This window comes from Vigna unguiculata, chromosome 5 (assembly GCF_004118075.2).
Source record: "Vigna unguiculata cultivar IT97K-499-35 chromosome 5, ASM411807v1, whole genome shotgun sequence".
NCBI classification, from domain to species: Eukaryota; Viridiplantae; Streptophyta; class Magnoliopsida; order Fabales; family Fabaceae; genus Vigna; species Vigna unguiculata.
Window position 1 is genome coordinate 9057725 of NC_040283.1, and position 19734 is coordinate 9077458.

At 27.1% G+C, this 19734-nt stretch overlaps 2 protein-coding genes across 2 annotated transcripts; both read right to left on the bottom strand.

Annotated features, from left to right (window-relative positions):
• Positions 1 to 334: 334 nt before the first annotated feature.
• On the bottom strand, positions 335 to 3138 carry LOC114183956 (pentatricopeptide repeat-containing protein At3g18020). Its single transcript, XM_028071165.1, has one exon. The coding sequence runs from the start codon at positions 2944 to 2946 to the stop codon at positions 1030 to 1032; it is 1917 nt and encodes a 638-aa protein (XP_027926966.1). The 5' UTR covers positions 2947 to 3138; the 3' UTR covers positions 335 to 1029.
• Positions 3139 to 6688: 3550 nt separating this feature from the next.
• On the bottom strand, positions 6689 to 7595 carry LOC114184027 (dirigent protein 22-like). The gene is made up of 2 exons (XM_028071255.1): positions 7349 to 7595; positions 6689 to 7244 (listed from the first exon to the last, which is right to left on the bottom strand). Exons 1-2 carry the CDS (start codon positions 7489 to 7491, stop codon positions 6818 to 6820), a joined length of 570 nt encoding a protein of 189 aa, XP_027927056.1. The 5' UTR covers positions 7492 to 7595; the 3' UTR covers positions 6689 to 6817.
• Positions 7596 to 19734: the final 12139 nt, after the last annotated feature.

Below are 19734 nucleotides of genomic sequence, written 5' to 3' on the forward strand. Positions count from 1 at the left end.
ATAATAATGAAGTTCAAATAGAATATCCAAATTTTTGTGAATTTTTCCAAAAAAGTATGCTTTAATATTTATATTTTCAATTTTATTTTTTATACGATGATTGTTTTAATATAATAGTAAGTTATATAAATTTATAATTCGTTATAAAAACAATTATTAAAATCACATACTTGATTTCTTTTGATAGAATTTAATAGATTTAACTTATGCATTTAAAATTAAAATTAAAATATTTTAAAAAAAGTTACTCAATATGAATCAAATCCAAATAATTCACCTAAATTTATCCACAGACCGAATAATTCATGTCCTATAAATAATTATATTTTCGTTTCAATTGCATAGAGTAAGGCTGAAAATAACATCTAAATTTTTGTCTCAATTGCTCAGAGAAGGCAGTGGTTCACTTTCAAATATTCCTATGTAAATATTTCTACCTCTCACTTTTCAACTACATACATCTAAAAAATTCTTCACCAAAATTTAAAAAAATAATCAGAATCCTATTGTACCCTTCTTTTCGTACATAATAATAGTCGCTAGTTATTTCAAGTGGTTAATGGATTGAACTCGCGGTAGAAGATTTCATCTCATGGCTTCATTATTGGAGCTTGTCTGTGTGCCTTTTGTACATAAACTAGTGTTTGATACATGCAATCCAATGCAATGCTGACTGTGTGTAAATCTGCTCTCCTTGCTTTTCTTTCGCTTAAGTCACAGCCCTTCCAGTGGCTTCATAAATCACAAAATTTATCTCAAAACTCACAAACTCTCATCTCCGTTCAAGATCAAATATCATCGTATAACGCATATCAGCTGAAGCAGGGTTTATAACCCAGATACGTGTTTATATGGAGAAAATCCAGAATTTTACCATCGGTTCTCCTAGTTTAATGCTCCCCATTGATGTTGTGCAAACTTCAAAGCTCCTGTTTATGCATGCTTTAGACGCTTTGAATCAAACCACAATTTTTTGTTAACATTTTAAAGCACAAACCAAATTTCATTTACTTCAATCCTGACTTCATGTCATTCCTCATAAAATGTTGACATGGTAGGATCTTCAGAATGAATGTCCTTCCCCACTTTGCCATTTAACTTGTCAAGTATTCTCCATGTCACAGAATCAGGAGTGAGTCCATTCTTTTTCATCTCTCTGACAATCTGGTAAGCTTCACTTTTCAGACCAAGATTGCACGCACAGTTGATCAGAATATTATAACTAAATATATTCGGAGAGACCCCAGAATCTACCAATTCATACAAAAAATGACAAGCCTCCTTAAAATGGCCAGATCGGCAAAACCCTTTCAGCATTGCTGCATAAACAAAATTATCATGAACCCCTGAAGGCCATATAATATTGTGCCAAAATCTCTTTGCTTCTTCTACTTGGTCAGATTCACATAGACCTTCTACCACAACTGTATATGTGGTACTATCTGCCGTAATGCCATCCTTTACCATGTCATCTAGAACCATCAATGCATCATTTGGTCGCTTTAGTTTGAACAAACCTCGGAGAAGAGCATTATAAGTCACAACACTAGGTCTTATACCATTTTCAGGCATCAGCTTATGAAACAGATCAAGAGCTTCACTGATTCTTGCAGCATCCAACATACCAGAAATCAAAGTAGTGAAGGTCACAACATCAGGTGCTGCAAATTTTCCTATTAACATGTCATGCAATACCTTTGATGCTTCACCAACCCTACCCATCTTGCAAAAACCATTGATCACCGTGTTGAGGGTGATCACGTCAGCATGACACTGGCTCTCAAGCATAAACACAAGTACATTCAAAAGCTCTGTTGGGTCATTCACAAGACAAAGAGCTCTCAAGTAAATGTTGTAAATCCTAGTCTTGTCAACATCTTTCTTACTCAGCATGAGTTTCAAAACTTCCCTCGCCTTGTCCACATCAAACACTTGGCAAAGAGCTTCCACGAGTACCTTATAAGTATGCTCAGATAACATAAACCCAAACTCGGCTCCTTCCTCTAACAACTGATAAGCCCTCATACAATCACCATCCCTGCTAAGCCCATGAATGACATAATTATACGACACCTCACTCGGAACAAACCCTCTTTTCCTCATTATGTAAACAATCCTAGCTGCCCCATTATGCCTCCCAACTCTGCAAAGTGAATCCACCATCTGCCCATAAGCAACCTCCTCAGAAAAACCACTCCCAAAGGGTAACTCCTCAGCAATCCTAAACACTTCACCAAAAAACCCCTCCCTGCACAAAGAATCAACCAAATTTGCAAATGCCGCGGTCTTCACAGAATCTTCAGCTTCCACACTCATCATCTCCCACAACCTGCACATCAACTCCCTCCCACCTTCCACATCTCTCTCCCGAAGAACACCGCAAATCAAAACACTCTGAGTCACCGAATTCGGCTCCACGCCACTCTCAAGCATTTCATCGAACACCTTGCGCGCGTCCCGAATTCCACGAACCAAGCAGTACCCATTAATCAAAGTGGTGAAAGAGACAACATTTGGGCAATGCCCACGGCTCTTCATATCAAAAAATAGCCTGTGAGCGTCCAGGGGTTGATGGGCACCGCAAAACTGGTCCATCAGACGGTTGTAGTTGACCAAAGAGGGAACGAAACCGGGCTTGGAAGCAATGAGGGATTGGATGAGGCGCCACGTGGCGTGAGGTGTTCGAGAAGCGAGCATGCGAGCGAGGAGGACGTTGCAGGTGCGCTCATCGGGGAGGGAGCCGGAGGCGAGGGAGAGGGAGAAGCGATAGTGCGCTTCGGAGAATTGGCGAGAGTCGCAGAGGGAGTGAACAATGGTGGCGATGTTGTGTTTTGAGGGTTCATTTTGGGACTGGTGAAGTGAAAGAGAGGGAGAGAGGTTTGAGAATTGAAGGAAGAAGGGAATGAGTTTGGGCCTGCGGAGAATTGGCGCGAAGATTATGTGCATTGTTGCAGCAGCGAGGGAAGCAGAACCAGGGTGGCAGACATGTCACCACAATTCAAAGGAAATTCGAAACTAATAACCGGTTCAAAAATCCTCCCTTCCCTTTGAGCTCTTTCGACGTGATAAAGTTTCTCACCTTTTGATTCACACAATTCAAGATTTGAAATTCAACTACACAGCAAAATGAATCTCAAATCGTCGTTATATGATCTGATCTCGACAAATAAACTATTATAGTGTAATTCAAGTTTCAAAATTAAAACTATTGAAGAATGAAACTCATTTGTATATATTTTCATAATATTGTTTTCAAGTATATTTAAAAGAATATTAGAATAATGTAAAAAAATAAAGGCTTAAATAATTATTTGGTCCTAATTTTGGTTAAGTATTTTCAATTTAGTTATATTTTAGGATTTTTTTCAATTTAATTCTAATTTTTTTAAATATCATTCAATTCAATCATTTTACTTATTACCGTCAAAATTGTTAACATATATGTGTCATTGTTTCATTGACGTGGTACATTATATAGTGATGTGTCATTTATTTAATGTGACATAATGACATGGTGCTTAATTGAAAGGGAATTTGGTTTACAAATTAAAGGGAATTGGGATTAGGATTCGTTGTTGGGAGAAAATTTGGAGAGAGTTTGCTGTTGGAAGAAAATTTTCTAATGCAAGGTTGTCTTTTGAGATCTTTTGAAGCTTGATTGTTACTAACATTTCTGGTTAAGGAGTGGCAATTTCAAATTCATTTGTGCATTGCATAACTTTTCATCAACCATGAGTGTCTTTTAAGAAACTTGAAACTTGCAATGGATTACTCGATTCAAGATTTTTCTATATTTCATTATTCTTACCACCACTTGGCAATGAGAAGAAAATGTCGGGATTACGAATGACTCACAACTTAAATCTTCTTACGCAACTATTTTCTCCAATTGAAAAAAAGGTCCAATGCACACAATGAAACATTTCAATCCAATTTCGTCCCAACAGCAAACCCTTCCCAATTTTTCTCCCAACGACGAACCCTAATTCCAATTTCCTCCTATTCGTAAACCTAATTCACTTTTAATTAAACACCATGTCATTGTGTCACAGTAAATAAACGATCACGTCATTGTACAAGACACAACGTCAGTGGAAAAGTGACACGTATGCACGATTATGTTAACGATTTTAATAGTATTAAGTAAAAGAACTTAATTGAATGATATTCTTGAAATTTATGACCAAATATTGAATAAAAATCCTAAAGTAGGACCAAATTAAAAAAATTTAACCAAAATAAGGACCAAATAACTATTTAAACCAAAACTAAATTGTTAAATGTTTCATCTACTTTACAAACATGTAATCTTGAACTTATAAAAAATTAAGTTCTCAAAATTTCATGTTTAACAAAAAAAAAAACTAAATTGGTAAATATTTCATCTACTTTACAAACATGTAATTTTGCACGTATAAAAAATTAATTTCTCATATTTTCATGTTTAACAAACAAAACCACTCTAAATTAGTTCATTAATTTAGAAGTTACAATAATGTTATTTAATCAATCAATCCTTTCATAAATTAAACTGAATCTTTACCTGACTGTTAAGAACTTTCAACCATAAAAATATTTAACGTTGTTTTCAATAATCAAAACTAAAGAATGATTTGAATAGAGATTTTTCAATATATATAATGAAAAGTTTAGCATATCATGTCTATTTACATGAGGAAGAAAAGGATTAGTCATTCATAACGAGGGACCTATTATTTAGAAATAAAAGATCAAAGTATAGAAACACTTCATCCTAAAATTTTACATATATAGTTTTCACCGTTCTTGTATATAAAAGATCAAATTTTGTTGAGCAAACTGCTTTGAGAAAGGTCATAAGAATGAATCATCTCCTTCAAACGAATAATGGAGGAAGAATCCGTAAAGAAAATTCTATAAACGAAGAATAGGTCTATGGTGAAAATCACGTGAAACAACTCTCACTTTTAAGTAAAAGAGTTATGTCTAATTATAATTCTTTACTTTGTAGTAAGTATTTGATCTAATAAAGATTTAAAAAATCAATTTGAAAATATTTTAAATCAAATTGTCAAATTACATGCTAAAGTTTGTACATATCTTAAAATAAAATAAAACTTATTTAATTTTACATATCAGCAAGAAAACAAGTGAATTCACCACCAATTATCTTAATTCCCCTCATACACTTCATTAATTCGAAATTTTTATTTTATTTTTTATATCATATGCATAAAATATTAAAATTAAAATTAAAAAATTATAATTTAAAAAATTATAATTTTTGTATTATTTCTTTAGAAAGATTAAAAATACAGCGATTATGTAACTTAAATCAACACTTATAAACTTAATTTGAATCACTAATTGTAATTTAGTAATTTAATACATAAAAATAATATACTTTTTAATTGATCAAACTTAATTCTTATATAGTACTCTACTTTTTCATTTCTGATCAATGTGGGACTTAAATTCACACTTGAATTATTAACCGCATCTAGTAAACTTTATCACGGCAAACTTCGAGGTTTATCTTGATTGCATAAAGTTAGATGTTTCAAAAATGCAAGAGAAGAAATGATAACTACTTTTAATCGGAGAAACACTCATAATGAATTGAGTTGCACAATCAACCACCACAAGCTGCCAACATATACTTCATTGGGTTCTCCATTCTTTCTTAATTATTAAAATAATGAAATAAAAAATAAATAAATTTATCAACAGTAAATTTGTATATATAGATCTAGATAATGTATTGCTACATGATTAAAACTACTAAATTTATGTAAGAAACTTAAAAGAATGAAAAAGTTACACACCAGAAAAAAATAATGTTATGCAAATATTCAATTATAAACCATTTTGTAAATTTTTACAATAACTATCTTCAAAGTAATACTATAAAAATACAACTTATAAACCACTAATATTCACATAAACCACTAAAAACACAAATACAAATTACAAAAAGAAAAATATATTTAACACCTAATTTCCTTCTTCTATTCATTTTACAATCTTTTAATTGAAAAATATTATGTTTAATTGATAAAAATAAATATAAAAAGTAAAAATAATACTATTTATAGTTGTTAAATTGTAATCGAAAATGTAATATTTCCACATTTGAAAAATATGAATATACTTGAACAAAGATAAATTGTATACAACTTTAACGATAAAAGAAAATATATCCGTCGACAACCTCTTTTAATAATAATATTATATATATATATATATATAATTTTAAATTAAAAAAACAAAATAAATATAATTAAAATACTATTGTTTTCAGTTATAATATAAGATTTTTTTTCTTTAATACTATCAACCTATCAGCACTCAACACAAAATATGAACATCGCATAATATGTTTTCTTAGATACATCACATTTTTCTATTAAACCATTCTACAACTATTTTTATAAAAATTCCAAATTTCTTTTGCTAAACAAGTAAATGTCTATCTTTTTCCTTACCTCGCTAAATGCAGGGTGCTGAATTTCTACGTTAACTCATAAGTAAATGTCTATAAATCAATAATTGCCCAGAAGCAGAAAACAAAAAAAAAATATTTAAACAAAAAAAAATCAATAAAATATTTAGATATAAAGAGAAACTAAATAAGTCCGACATGATAGATAGTGATGCGTTTATTTTTATTGGGTGATTTAAACAGGAAAATACAGGACACTAATCCATATACTTAAAATATTAAAATTATAGGTTTTTTTTTTATATATAATATTTAACTTTGTATTTTTACCACATATAAACCTAGAGTCGCACTTATTCTTATAACAAGAACATACTATATGATATATCATGTATATCAATAATGCAGAAGATAAACAGTGTACTCAACAATGGCGTCCCTGGTGGCGGGTGAGAACCAGTGAGTTCTGAGCTGAGCATAACCCCTAGCGAATCGAAAGAGGCCACTTCCACCGATCACAGGCATCTCCCTCTTCTTGTTGAAAACAGGGTTCCTTCCAAGAATGGTGAAGCTGCTACCATTGTACTTCCCTTCAGTGATGGCGAAGTTCATGGCCATCAACAAGGTAACCTCACTCTGCGACGTCGAAGCATAGAACCCCTGTGCCATCCCCACCAACTGAGAGTTCAATTGGGGTTCCAGTGTCAAAGGGTTCTCTATCATGTTCACCGCTCCAAACGACGTCGTTGAGTTCTTCAACCCTGATGAAACTACTTCTATGGAAGAAGGGTTGCGTCCACTCACCACGTCGTGCCAATAGAACCTGTGTAAGGGATGATTCAAATAAACAATTCATATGCAATAATTCACTTTTATGATTCTTTCCCTCCAAAAAAAATTAACTCGTCAATTTGGGAACTTAATAACCTGAAATGGCTGAACTTTTCTTGGTTTTGGTCCAAACCAAACATTTTGCGGTCTAAGGTACGCACGAAATCATGGGTGTCTTGTTGTGTGGTGAAGATGAAGGGAGTGAAGAGGAGAAAGAAGAAGAAGAATTGGGTGAACATGGTTGTGTTGATGAGGTCACAACAAGAGTGGATTTGCAAATGGGAAGAGAAGAAGAGTCCTTATAATCATCACACAATAAATGGGTGGCGTAATCATTCATCAATGGACACTTTCCTGATAACATAAGAGCAATGATATTTTTACACCACATTATTTCTTCTAGAAATATAAAAAGTAATTATTATTGAAAATATTTTACTCATTGTCAAATGTTATCGTAAAAACCTTTTTTCAATTTTTATATTCATTTATCATAAGGGTAAAAATTCTCCTATGTTGCTTTCAAAAGCAACCACCTCTCTTTGGTTTTCAATTTTTTCTAGTTCAAGTAATAATTATTTAAAGGGTTAAGTATGTTTTTAGTCCCTGAACTTTGATCAAAAATTGGAATTCGTCCCTGGTTGAAACTATGATAAATTTTGGTCCCTAAACTTTAAAAATGAATGAATATAGTCCTTTTAACCCAATTATGTTGACTCTTTTTCAACAGATGGAATGTATTTCATGTTAATATTGGAGTTGTTTATTCTGTTTGACACATTCTCGGCTCAATATTTACTGAGAAATGCGTTTGAAACCTAAAAAAGAAGTTCACAAAATTGGGTTAAAATGACTATATTAATTCATTTTTAAAGTTTAGGGACCAAAATTTATCAAAGTTTCGACCAGGGACGAATTCCAATTTTGAGTTAAAGTTCAGGGACTAAAAACATACTTAACCCTTATTTAAATTGACCGGGGATAAATTGATATAATTTTAGGATCAATATAATGTTATAGATTTTTTTAAAATCTTTATTATCTTTTTAATTAATAGGTTGAATAGTCACATCAAAAAATCAAAGGTTACAAGAAGATCAATTATTCATGAAAATGATAGTGCAAAATAATGAGAGTTTTCAGTAAACATTAAAAGTGATTTACTGAGAGTTTATTTGTGAAATTTAGTTTATTTTTGTAATTCTTCTTTTGTTTTCTAATGAAACTTACTTTTTTTTATCCACAAAATTATTTATGATTTATTTAATAAGGTTAATTTCATTTTGTAATTTTTAATCAATTATTTTCCTTAATTGATGTTAGAACTTCATAAGGGTATATTCTCTAGTTAATTGTGTCAACGTTTTATCTTTTTCCTTCTCTTCATGAATTTATCTTCTAATTCACTTCACTAAACTATCCGCTTTCTTCTTTTAATAATTTTTTTTCTCTTATAAAAGTTTCAAAAAGAAACTTTCCAATTATTTTTTTTCTTCAAAATTTTCAAATTATTATATTTTAAAATTCTAAAAGCATTTTTAAAAAATAGGACTTAAGTATTGGAAGAGAGGGGATTCAAAATTTTAATTCTTCAGAATCTCTAAAAATGTAAGTATTACATTGTAGTTCATTATATTCAAATAAGAAACTCATAACATAAATTTCTCTGTCAACAATAACTTTATTATGTTCACAGGATCCGTGATGACTACCTTTCCTATAACTCAACTTTTTGACCAAAAAAAATATATCGAATATTAGAACTTAATACACAAGTTTAACCTAAAATACTATAGCCAGTTATATTATGTCTCAAAACTTTAATTAAGTACAACAGATCCATTGTCTCTTGACAATTTCTTTGATTTCTTTATAGGTAACTTCAGTCAAAATATTCATATTATTAACCCATTTTTTACAAATTGTACTGTTAGTTATTGTTGTGGTACACTAATAAGTTTCACATCGTTTAGAGTCGAGGTCAAATGTAGTTTAAATACCCATCCCTTCCTCCATCCTCCGATACGCTTTTTAAGGACAAAAGTGTAATGGAGCTTCACGCTGCTCCAAAGCGGACAGTACCTCGGGAACGCAGTAGCTATTCCTAACGATGGTTGCCGGACAAACTTGGGTCGGATAACCTCGGGAACGCGGTAGTTGTTCTAACGATGATTGTCAGACGAACTTGGATCAGAATCGAAACATTGACATCCACTGTGAGGACCGAAAAGTCCCCTTCAACACAAAATCGTGTAATTCTTCTACTAAAGATTTTATTATGAAGTTATTTTCTTATTTTATATCTGTATCACAATAATTTATGACATTTTCTTGGTTGAACAAGTTATGATACATTAAATGAAGATTTTTAAAAATTTATTACTATTCCTTTTTCCTAAAAGATGATATTAACTTAACTTACAGAAACTGAATATCATTTTGTAATTATAATAATGACCTCTTATCTTTTCTTTCATTTGATATTTTTTCTTCTTCTAATAAGTTCAATTATCCACTCCCTCTTCACTTGTTTATTCCAAAAATAAATTCAATTTATATGGTGATATCTAATTTTCTTCTTAAAAGTTTCTCAATGCGAAATTCCTCAAATTTGCTAAAAAATTGCATTAGGGTTCAGTGTATAGAGATATTAAATATAAAAAATAAAAATAAATAGAGTGAAATATATATATATATATATATATATATATATATATATATATATATATATATATATATATATATATATATATATATATAAACAATCATTGATCATACTTCAACTCTAAAAGATCATAAGTTTGAGGATGAAATTTAATCCAAAATCCATTCCATTAGAAAGTTTCATGACTTTAGTAGCATAAAATTAAAAGTTATATAGTAAAATTGCAAGGAATAATTTAAAAACCAAAAACTACCTTATGTGCTGACCAAAATACTTCAACAATTTTTTGAAGGGTTTTCTTTGATTCGAAGAAAAAATAAAGTGACTCAATATAATATATACCAAAAGCTCTTTAATCATTGCCCTCTCAATCTCCCATAAATCATTTTGATGTGTTACTACCAACGCATAATTACAAGTATTTTTCTATTCACCTTCTTACAAATTATGGAAATTATTATTCTAAATTGATTTAAGTATAGTTTCTCTCCCTAGTAACAATTCTACAATAGTTTTTGCTTATTCTACATAAATCACAAACATTAATCAGAAGAGAAAAACAAAAATAGAAAAGAATTATTAATGTCAAAATTGTATTTAGTTTATATTTAGCAATAGAGAAGATCTTATGAAATTATATATTATTGAATATTTCATTTAGAGTAAATTTCAACTGTCAAAATATAAATTTATCTTTGAAGAGTCTCTTCCTATTATGTGCTAATTTTTCTCCCCCTATTTTAAATTCATTTTTTTTATTTCAATTCAATTTCTTTTTAGTGTTCTAAATATATATCCTTGAAGTAGCTTTCTATGTGAAGTGTAAAGTTGAATCCATGAATAGTTCCGTGACTTTATGTCTAAACCTAATTAACCTAACAATATTTGGGTCCCAGCACTTCGTTTTCATATCTCTAAGGTTTTGCATTTTAATTTTCATGTGATCTTCAATTATATACTTTTGATTTACTCCTTAGGTTGCAATAAATGTGAAGTATTTATTAAGTTTATTCATTGCTAATATTTACTCAGAACTTAGTCACAATATTAAATAAAAACAAATCATTCGATTCTTAATTCAGTTTGTGTCAGACCATGTTAGCGTTTATGTATCATGTCTTAATTACAGTATTTATTATATTTCTTTTCGATATGTAAATTTGTTTAACGCGTATTTTCCCCTTTAACAATTTTGACGTTAATCGTACTTATTTTTTAATAAAAAGAGGAGAATTGTTTTTAGCAAACTTTTAATAAAAGTGATTTTTCGTTGATTTTATTTCATAACATTGATAAATATCTAAATATTTGTAATTTCACCATCAACTATTAATGACTGTATAGTGTCTCAGAAGATAATTAAAAATCATAAATTTCATAAGAATTAAATTTAAGTCAGTTTTAAGTTGTTTATAAATTTGATTATTTTTAATTAATTTTTATTAATAAAATTATTTTTTATCATTTAAAACTTTTATATATTTTAGTTGAGTTTTTTATTTAATTTTATTGTCTTATATAGTTGTTATTTTGTATTGTCATTGTTTCCATATTTTACCAAGAAAATAAAAAGTAATATAATTAAATTTTAAAGATACTTTTAATTAAGTTTTAATTAAAAAAATTTAAATATAAAAGTATTCAAAAAAGTTATATTTTTCAATTCAATCTCTATTATTAATATAATATTTATCATTAACTAATATGATATTTTGAAAAAAAATAAAACTCCAAAACTTTAATTATTTTTATTAAAAATCATTGTTTGGCATGATTGGTTTAATTTTTGTTTTATTATTTAATTTAAAAAATGAAACGATATCACTTGTTAAAAATATAATTAAGATTAATCATTTTTTATAATTGTTTAAGTTTGTAAATGTGATATTTAAGAATTCAAATATCAATCGCTCACATCATTTTCACTAAACAAAAAAAAAATCAAACTACAGGTACTAAATTAAAAGAAAAAAAGAATATATATAAAGTTTTCAATACTTTATAAAACAAAAAATCGTATATAAATTTAAATAAAAATACTCCAGCTGTTATTAATTTAAATTTAAATTTTATTTTTAATATTTTTTAATTTTAATGTAAAGATATAAAAGGAACAATGATTCAAAATCATGGTTATATCATTTGAATTAAGGGTAAAATTAAACAATCAAATTTTATTTAAAAAATATAAAATTTTAATACTTAATATAATGATTTTTCTAATAAATAATCTATTAAAAAATATTTAATTTTATAAAAGTAAATTTTAATTGAATCATTAATTAAATTTTATTTCTATGTTATTATAAAATTAGAAAATTTCAACGATAAAACGAAAGGAGTGAAAGAAAAAAACTAACTTTTTTCGCATAAGCAGAATGATATAATCAAATTCATAATTTTTGAACTTTATGCGTGAGCAAACTTGCAGAGAAAGTGACAGAATGTAGAAAAGGCACTTCACATTAAAGCATAAACTGTTGAAAACGATTTATTTTAATTTAAAATTTGACACATATAATATGTTTTTTGTTTCTAATTTCTATTTTTAAATAAGTTATGAGGTTTCACATCTCAATTATACTATACTTCAAAATTTCATCGATTATCAGAAAATTTACTGAAATAAAAAAAAAGGAAAACAAACTAAATAAAAATAAAATATGAAAATTCATATCAAATTGATGATAAAATTATATTAAAAAAATAGACAAAATATATCTATTACAAAAAAAAATATATAAATAAATGTACGAAAGTAAAACATTAAACCACTTATTTTATGTGAATAAAAACAAAATTAAATAACTTAGTAGAACAATTATGTTACTTAAAAAAAACAATTATGTTCCAAAGCATAAATAATTCTCATAAACTCAACATAATATAAATTTTCACCTTAAAAAAACTGTAAAACTACCCACATATAGGGGTGGCAATATGGGACAGGTCCGCCAAAAAAACGCAGGACATGCCAGGACATTGAGCCCGCTGGCTTGCATAAACCCGACCCACATAAGCTTACAGTCTGCTGGCCCGTATAAAAAAACTTGCACTTATGTATATCAGTCACTTTCCTTCTGAACTTCTGCGTGAACATTCCAAATTCTTGTATGACTGGAAACATAAAATATTAAGTATTTTTGAATGTGCTAAAATTTGAATAATACATCATGTATGTCAAAGTACAAATATGGATATGATGAAAATGTTGAATTATCAATTTATCATCCAATTTTCTAAAGTTTTAGCTTAATTTTTTGAACTTGTTAAACTTTCACAATTTGTTGAACATTGAAAACTTTATCATAATTTATTTTAAAAAGGTAGGCTGACCCACGAGCCCACACTTATGCAGGGTGGGCCAAAATTTTTCAATCCGCATTGAAAATGTAGGACAGGTCAGCCCGACCCGCATTTTACGGGCCAAGTGCAGACTGGGCCTAAACGGGCTGGGATGACCTGCATTGTCACCCCTACCCACACATCCCCAACTTTTTCTAAAATTACTAACAAATGTAACTAACTATGACAACCCTTAAGTGCTTATGAGCTACCTTAAGCCAATTAACATATGAAACTTACCATATTACATTAGTAAATAAAGTCATCCTACTCTCCCTAGTTTAAATATTGAAAATTTTCAGCATAAAGAAATCAAATACATAATTACTCGTATCCTTCTTAAATTTATTTTGAAGTCATACCCATCAACTTCTTAATTTGAAAAATAATAAAGTAAAAACAATTGGATCTTGAATCTACTATGATTCTCATCCTCAAAATCATTTAGATAATCACAATAATGACAAATAACTTTAACTAAATGACTATAAAGAGACTTCACAAGCTAAAAACTAAATTCAAAGAGGAAAACTACAAATATTGAAAAACTCCATTCCACGATTCTCACAACTGCATAACAATAAAATATTGAAAAAACAAATGAGAGAAAAATTCAATATTATTTACACACAAAAACCACATAAAGCATAAATCCACTCTCATCTTTTGAATCTCTAAATCAATAGGTAAACAATCATTTAACTACTTCAAAAAAAGTAAAATTTTAACGGATGACACATCATTTGATCAAATTAAATTCTCTCAATCCACACATCTCATACTTGAAGAGTAAATTTTTTTAACATCTTTTAAAAAAAGTACATCATACCATCCAAGATCCAATTAGATACATCATATCTTTATTAACCATAAAAAAATTAAGATAAATTCATAGGAAGAAAAGTTATGAATACTCATTTCATACTAATGAGTATCTTTATTTCAAAATTAAACACTTAAATAATTTAAAAGTATGTCCACGTAAATAAAAATCTCACACCCATGTTGGATGTTAAAATAAGCACAATCACCATAGTGTTATGAATGAATGGTGGTCCATCGATTTGATACAATTACTCATATGATTGAATGATTGATATGATTGAAACTTATATGATTTATTATTGTTTATGTAAATATTTGTATTAACTATTTGATTTGTATCATTTATGAGTTACCATGTTGTATATATAGATAAGACTATTCCTAACAGTAATAAAAAAATACTGAAAAGTTGCTTCCCCCCATTATCTCATTCTCTATATTCTTCCTTTACTTCTTCTCTCTATTATTAGCTTTTTTTTATAACACGTTATTAGCACGATGCTCCAACCAACTGAGCGCTAATGGAAGCATTTTCTCTCTAAGGACAATATTTTGCGTGTCTTAATTCAGACTTTGTCTAATCCTTTCTTCTTTTACAATTTTATCTTATATTATTATTTTTGTCATAAGAATGGTTTGACTTTATCAATCTTCATCTTGAATTATTATTATTATTATTTATATGATGATTATTACTATTATTTTATGTACTAATTTTAAACATGTAAAATCTTGCAAATTTTGAATTTGTCATCCTTAATATTATAAGGAAGAATTACTTATATTGGATTTTAAATGTTGAAATACATTTAGATGGAATGGGTCTTGGGATATCATTAAAGAAAGAAATTAAACATCTAAGCAACCAACATGCCTTTATATGGCTAAACAAAACAATGAACTTTTGATAGAAAATCATGAAACTTGTCCAATTGGTTTTGCTCCATTCCTAGAAGTGAATGCAACAACATTTGATTTATATCTTCATGATCGTGATATTGATTATGGACATACTTATAAAGAAAATTTCAAAGACATTTTGTCATCGGAAGTGGCACAAAAATGTGAAAAAGGGAAAATAAAAATGTTGAAATATTGACAAATAAGATGAAAGTATATATTATCATTATGATGATAAGGGTCATTTGAGTTAACACTTGGCATACACCAAAATATCTTACAAATAATGAGAAGAACATGCAAACACATTTTGCTTATAAAAATGGTAATTCTAATTATGATTATATGGATGTTACTCATCTTGATATTATTATTTTATTTGTTAAACCAAATAGAATCATTGATCACCTTATAGATGATGAGAGTATAAAAGAAAAAAAGATTTTCTCATATTGATATTTATGTATAACGGATTACACATCATTCGATCAAATTAAATTATCTCAATCCACACATCTTATACTAGAAAAGTAAAATTTTTTAACTTTAAAAATAAAACTACACCATACTATCCAATATCCAATTAGATACATCATATCTTTATTAACCATAAAAAAAAAGAGATAAATTCACAGAAAGAAAAGTAATAAATTCTCATTTCATACTAATAAGTATCTTTCTTTCAAAATTAAACGCTTAAATAATTTAAAGGTCTGTCCACGTAAATAAAAATCTCACACCCATGTTCATGTTAAAATAAGCACAATCACTGGGGAAATAAAAGAATATGCAAAAAAATAAAATAAATTTATGAAAAGTACATACAGAAAAATAAATAAAAATGATTAAATAGAAAGTTAATTTGGATCACATGATGTAACCTTACAAATCGGGCAATGAACACCCTAATTAACAATCCTTCATTTGACCCGTGAAAGAAAATAGTGACCTCATGTACATCTATTTTATTATCTTATTTTCAATTTATTCTTTTACATTAAATTACTCGTTTATTTTTAATATTTGCAAACAAACTATATTTTTATTTCTATATTAGAAAAAATATCTCTTTTAGTCTGTTTAGTATTATTTTAATGTTTATGATTTCTATATATATATATATATATATATATATATATATATATATATATATGTAATTTTACTTTCTAAATTTATAAGAACTAACAAAATAATATCTTCTATCATTCATAACTTTGATCTTCCATTTCTATTCTTAATAGTATTTTAGTCGTTTTTTCTTTAAGTTATAATATCTAACTATTTTATACAAATATTATTTTAATAAATTGAAATAATGTTTAAGATAAATGTTTATTTTTTAACGGTAAGAAAAAGAAGAATAGATATCAAACTTTTTTTATTAAATTAATCTAATTTAGTATTGAATTTTTTATTTAATCACACTGTTAGTTTAAATAATCACAGGTATAAAAAATGATTTTATCCTCAACTATTACTTATTACTTCTTTTAATAGAAAATTATTATTTTTCTTTTATGAATATTTAATCTAAATTTATTTATAATTTTTAATGATATTCTTTTTAGAAATTTATGTGATATTTTTGTATATATTTTATAATTATTTTTAACCTTTTTTTCTTTAAGAAATCAAATTCGTGATAGTTTTTTCTCATTTTTTTCTAACTCAGTCATCTTTATTTTTTTTTTGAAATCGAAGACATTTTATTTATTTAAAAAAAAAAAATCAAAGGTATTGTCTTTTTTTCCATCGAATCCTTCTTCAATATTTTTATTTCTTTCATTTAAACAATATTTTCAAAGTGAGATAAAGAAAAAAATAGTTTTAAAATGATAAAGTTAAAAGGTTGACAAGCGGAAAGAGTTTAAAGGAAATTAAAAATATATTGTAAGACGGTATACTAAATATGACAAAGGATTTTATTATCTTATATTTATTTTTAAAAGAAAAATTTATATTTTTGTTCTCTTATCAAAAATTAACGAATATAATTTTTTGTCACTTAATTATTTTTATGGATAACGAATATATATTTGTACCTTTTTTCTTTACATATATTTATTTTTTTAATATTTTAATATTAATTAATAAACTTTTATAACATAATAAAAAATTCTTTAAAAACAACATAATATACCAAATATTTATTATAAAAATAACATATTATTATTTCTTTAATATAAATATTTAGAAAAATATATATAATTTTATACATATCATTTTAGAAAAATAACTAGCGAAGTTTTATTTAAATAAAACTTCGCTAGTTATAATTTTGGCTTAATTACTCAGAACATATAAACATATATGGGGACTAAGTTGAAACAAATAAACAAATATGGGTACTAAATTGAAACAAATAGACATATATGTGGACTAAGTTGAAATCAAGACAATGACACTTGAGAGGTACCTTATCACATGGCGTATCTTGCCACGTGTCATATCAAGAATTTGACACGTGGCATTTTTTTTAAATTAAAAAAAAAAAAAAAAAAACAGAGGCTGACATGTGACAAGGTGCTTAACGACGTTTGCGAAAACTTAACTGAGTGTACTACATTGATGCACATCACGAATTTGTGTACTAAATTGAGACAAACTTAAAAGTGAACACCATTTTAAAATTTTGGAACCAAACCAGATATGTTCTGAGTAATTAAGCCTTATAATTTTACTTTTTCCTCGCTAATTATCACACTTTTGAATATTAATTTTGCCAAGAAAAAAAAAATATATAAACAATAATATACCGTCTTTTATTAAATTAAAATAAATGAAAAATAGAAAAGTAAACTTCGAAAAAAAAAGTATTTTTTGTCTTCCTACATTGTAAGTACTTTGACACTCATAAATTTTGAAATATAATGAGATTATCGAAAAACTTAAACAAAGAGAAAAAGAAGTAAACAAAATCCAAGAAAAAAATTGTGATAAAAAATTGAATAATGATATATTGATCTATTTTTAACTTATTATCTCAATATTTTTTAATTATTTATTTTAACTTTTTTAAGTGATATAACACGATAATCTAAAAATAATTGAAATAATAAATAAAAAATGAGTTAAAATATTATTATATTTTATTATGACTTTTGCATTTTTGTAACGTATGGGAAAAAGGGGAACGTACAGAGAAAAAGGAAAATGGACCATGAGACAGAAAAGCCCACATCGGAAAACAGAAAAAAAAGGTTATACACCCCATAGCTGCTGAGTATGAATGAATACTCAAAATTCAATGCTTGTTTACAAGTTCATGAACAATAGACGTAATCACTCTAAATGTTTTAATTTGGTACCTGTTTCTAAAATAAATTTAATTATGCTCAATATTTTAATTTGATATACATTTTTAAAATAAGTTTAATTATTTATTTTCTTTTTAAGAATTTTTACATTCTATGTTTTAAAAAAGTTTTAATCACATCATAATTTTTGAAAAAAATGTGTCAATTAAATTATTTAAGAAACAATTACAACCACGTTAACAGTTTCAAAAGTTCACACAATTGAAATATTTTTTAAAAGAGGACCAAATTAAAACGTTCCGGTATTAGAAGAGAAAGCCCACATACGACAAAACATAATAAAATATTAAGGTTCAAAGTTTTGGGATAAACCCATTATTCTCTTTGAAGCATGGATATCGAAAAAAATTCTACCCTGACAAAAAAAATATTTGCATGATGACGAATGATTATGAGTATATGAGTTATTTATATAAACCAGTACACTTTGCTCACAAAATTATTTAAATATCATTATATTAAAGGAACTAAATTAATTTTTTCAATGAAAAAAATTGAATTAATAAGACATTTCAGTGAACTATTTTACTCTCCAAAATTTTGATTTCTGTAATTTTATTTTTTATATAATTTACTTCTCGTCTATTTATTTATTTTTAAAGATACAGATTTTATTTCAATTTATACTATTTTGGAACTGTTGTAGCTTTTTGTTATTTAGTGGGTTAGGTGAATTAGAATCTCAGAATTAACGTGGTGAAGTGTCAGTTGCTGATCTGGGTAATGCTTCCTTCTTACGGCGTCATCTGTGGCATTGTCACAAAAATATATATTCAATCTCTAATAATTATAACATATTTTATTAAAAAAAATTAATGTTGATATACAATTTCAGTCTTTTCCTTTTTATCTTTTATTTTATAATATCAAAAGTTTTAATAGTTTTTTCAATATTAATTAAATATTAATAATAATGTTTTCTTATATATATATATATATATATATATATATATATATATATATATATATATATATATCTATAACTATATATAAAGGAGATTCTCTCTTTTGTGTCCACATTTCATAATTCCAATTTTACCCTTTACAATTTAATTAATTATTAAATTTTTAAAAATTAACGGTTAATTTTACAAGTTTTTATAAAACTATTTATTTATCTCCTTTTTCTTTTTTCTCATACTATTCATCAACAGTTATTTGTTTCATATTTTCTCCATACATTTCACTTTAATTTTTATAAATATACTTTTATTTTGTTCATTAACTTAACAACATTACAATATCATCAATTATAAATATAATTCGAAAAATGCGTACACACAGGCGCGATAGCGCCTGTGTTTACACTAGTATGTATATATGACAATTACTAAATATAAAATACATCCAATTATATTAAATATTAATAGAATTTAAATAAAATTAATAAATTTAAATAATTATATTAAAATAGTACTCTTTTATTAGAT

Excerpts from the sequence above, each read along its gene's own strand:
- LOC114183956 (XM_028071165.1), bottom strand. The coding sequence starts at position 2,946 with ATGCACATAATCTTCGCGCCAATTCTCCGCAGGCCCAAACTCATTCCC.
- LOC114184027 (XM_028071255.1), bottom strand. The coding sequence starts at position 7,491 with ATGTTCACCCAATTCTTCTTCTTCTTTCTCCTCTTCACTCCCTTCATC. Across the intron at positions 7,245-7,348 it reads GAAAAGTTCAGCCATTTCAG|GTTCTATTGGCACGACGTGG; the intron begins GTTATTAAGTTC and ends TCCCTTACACAG.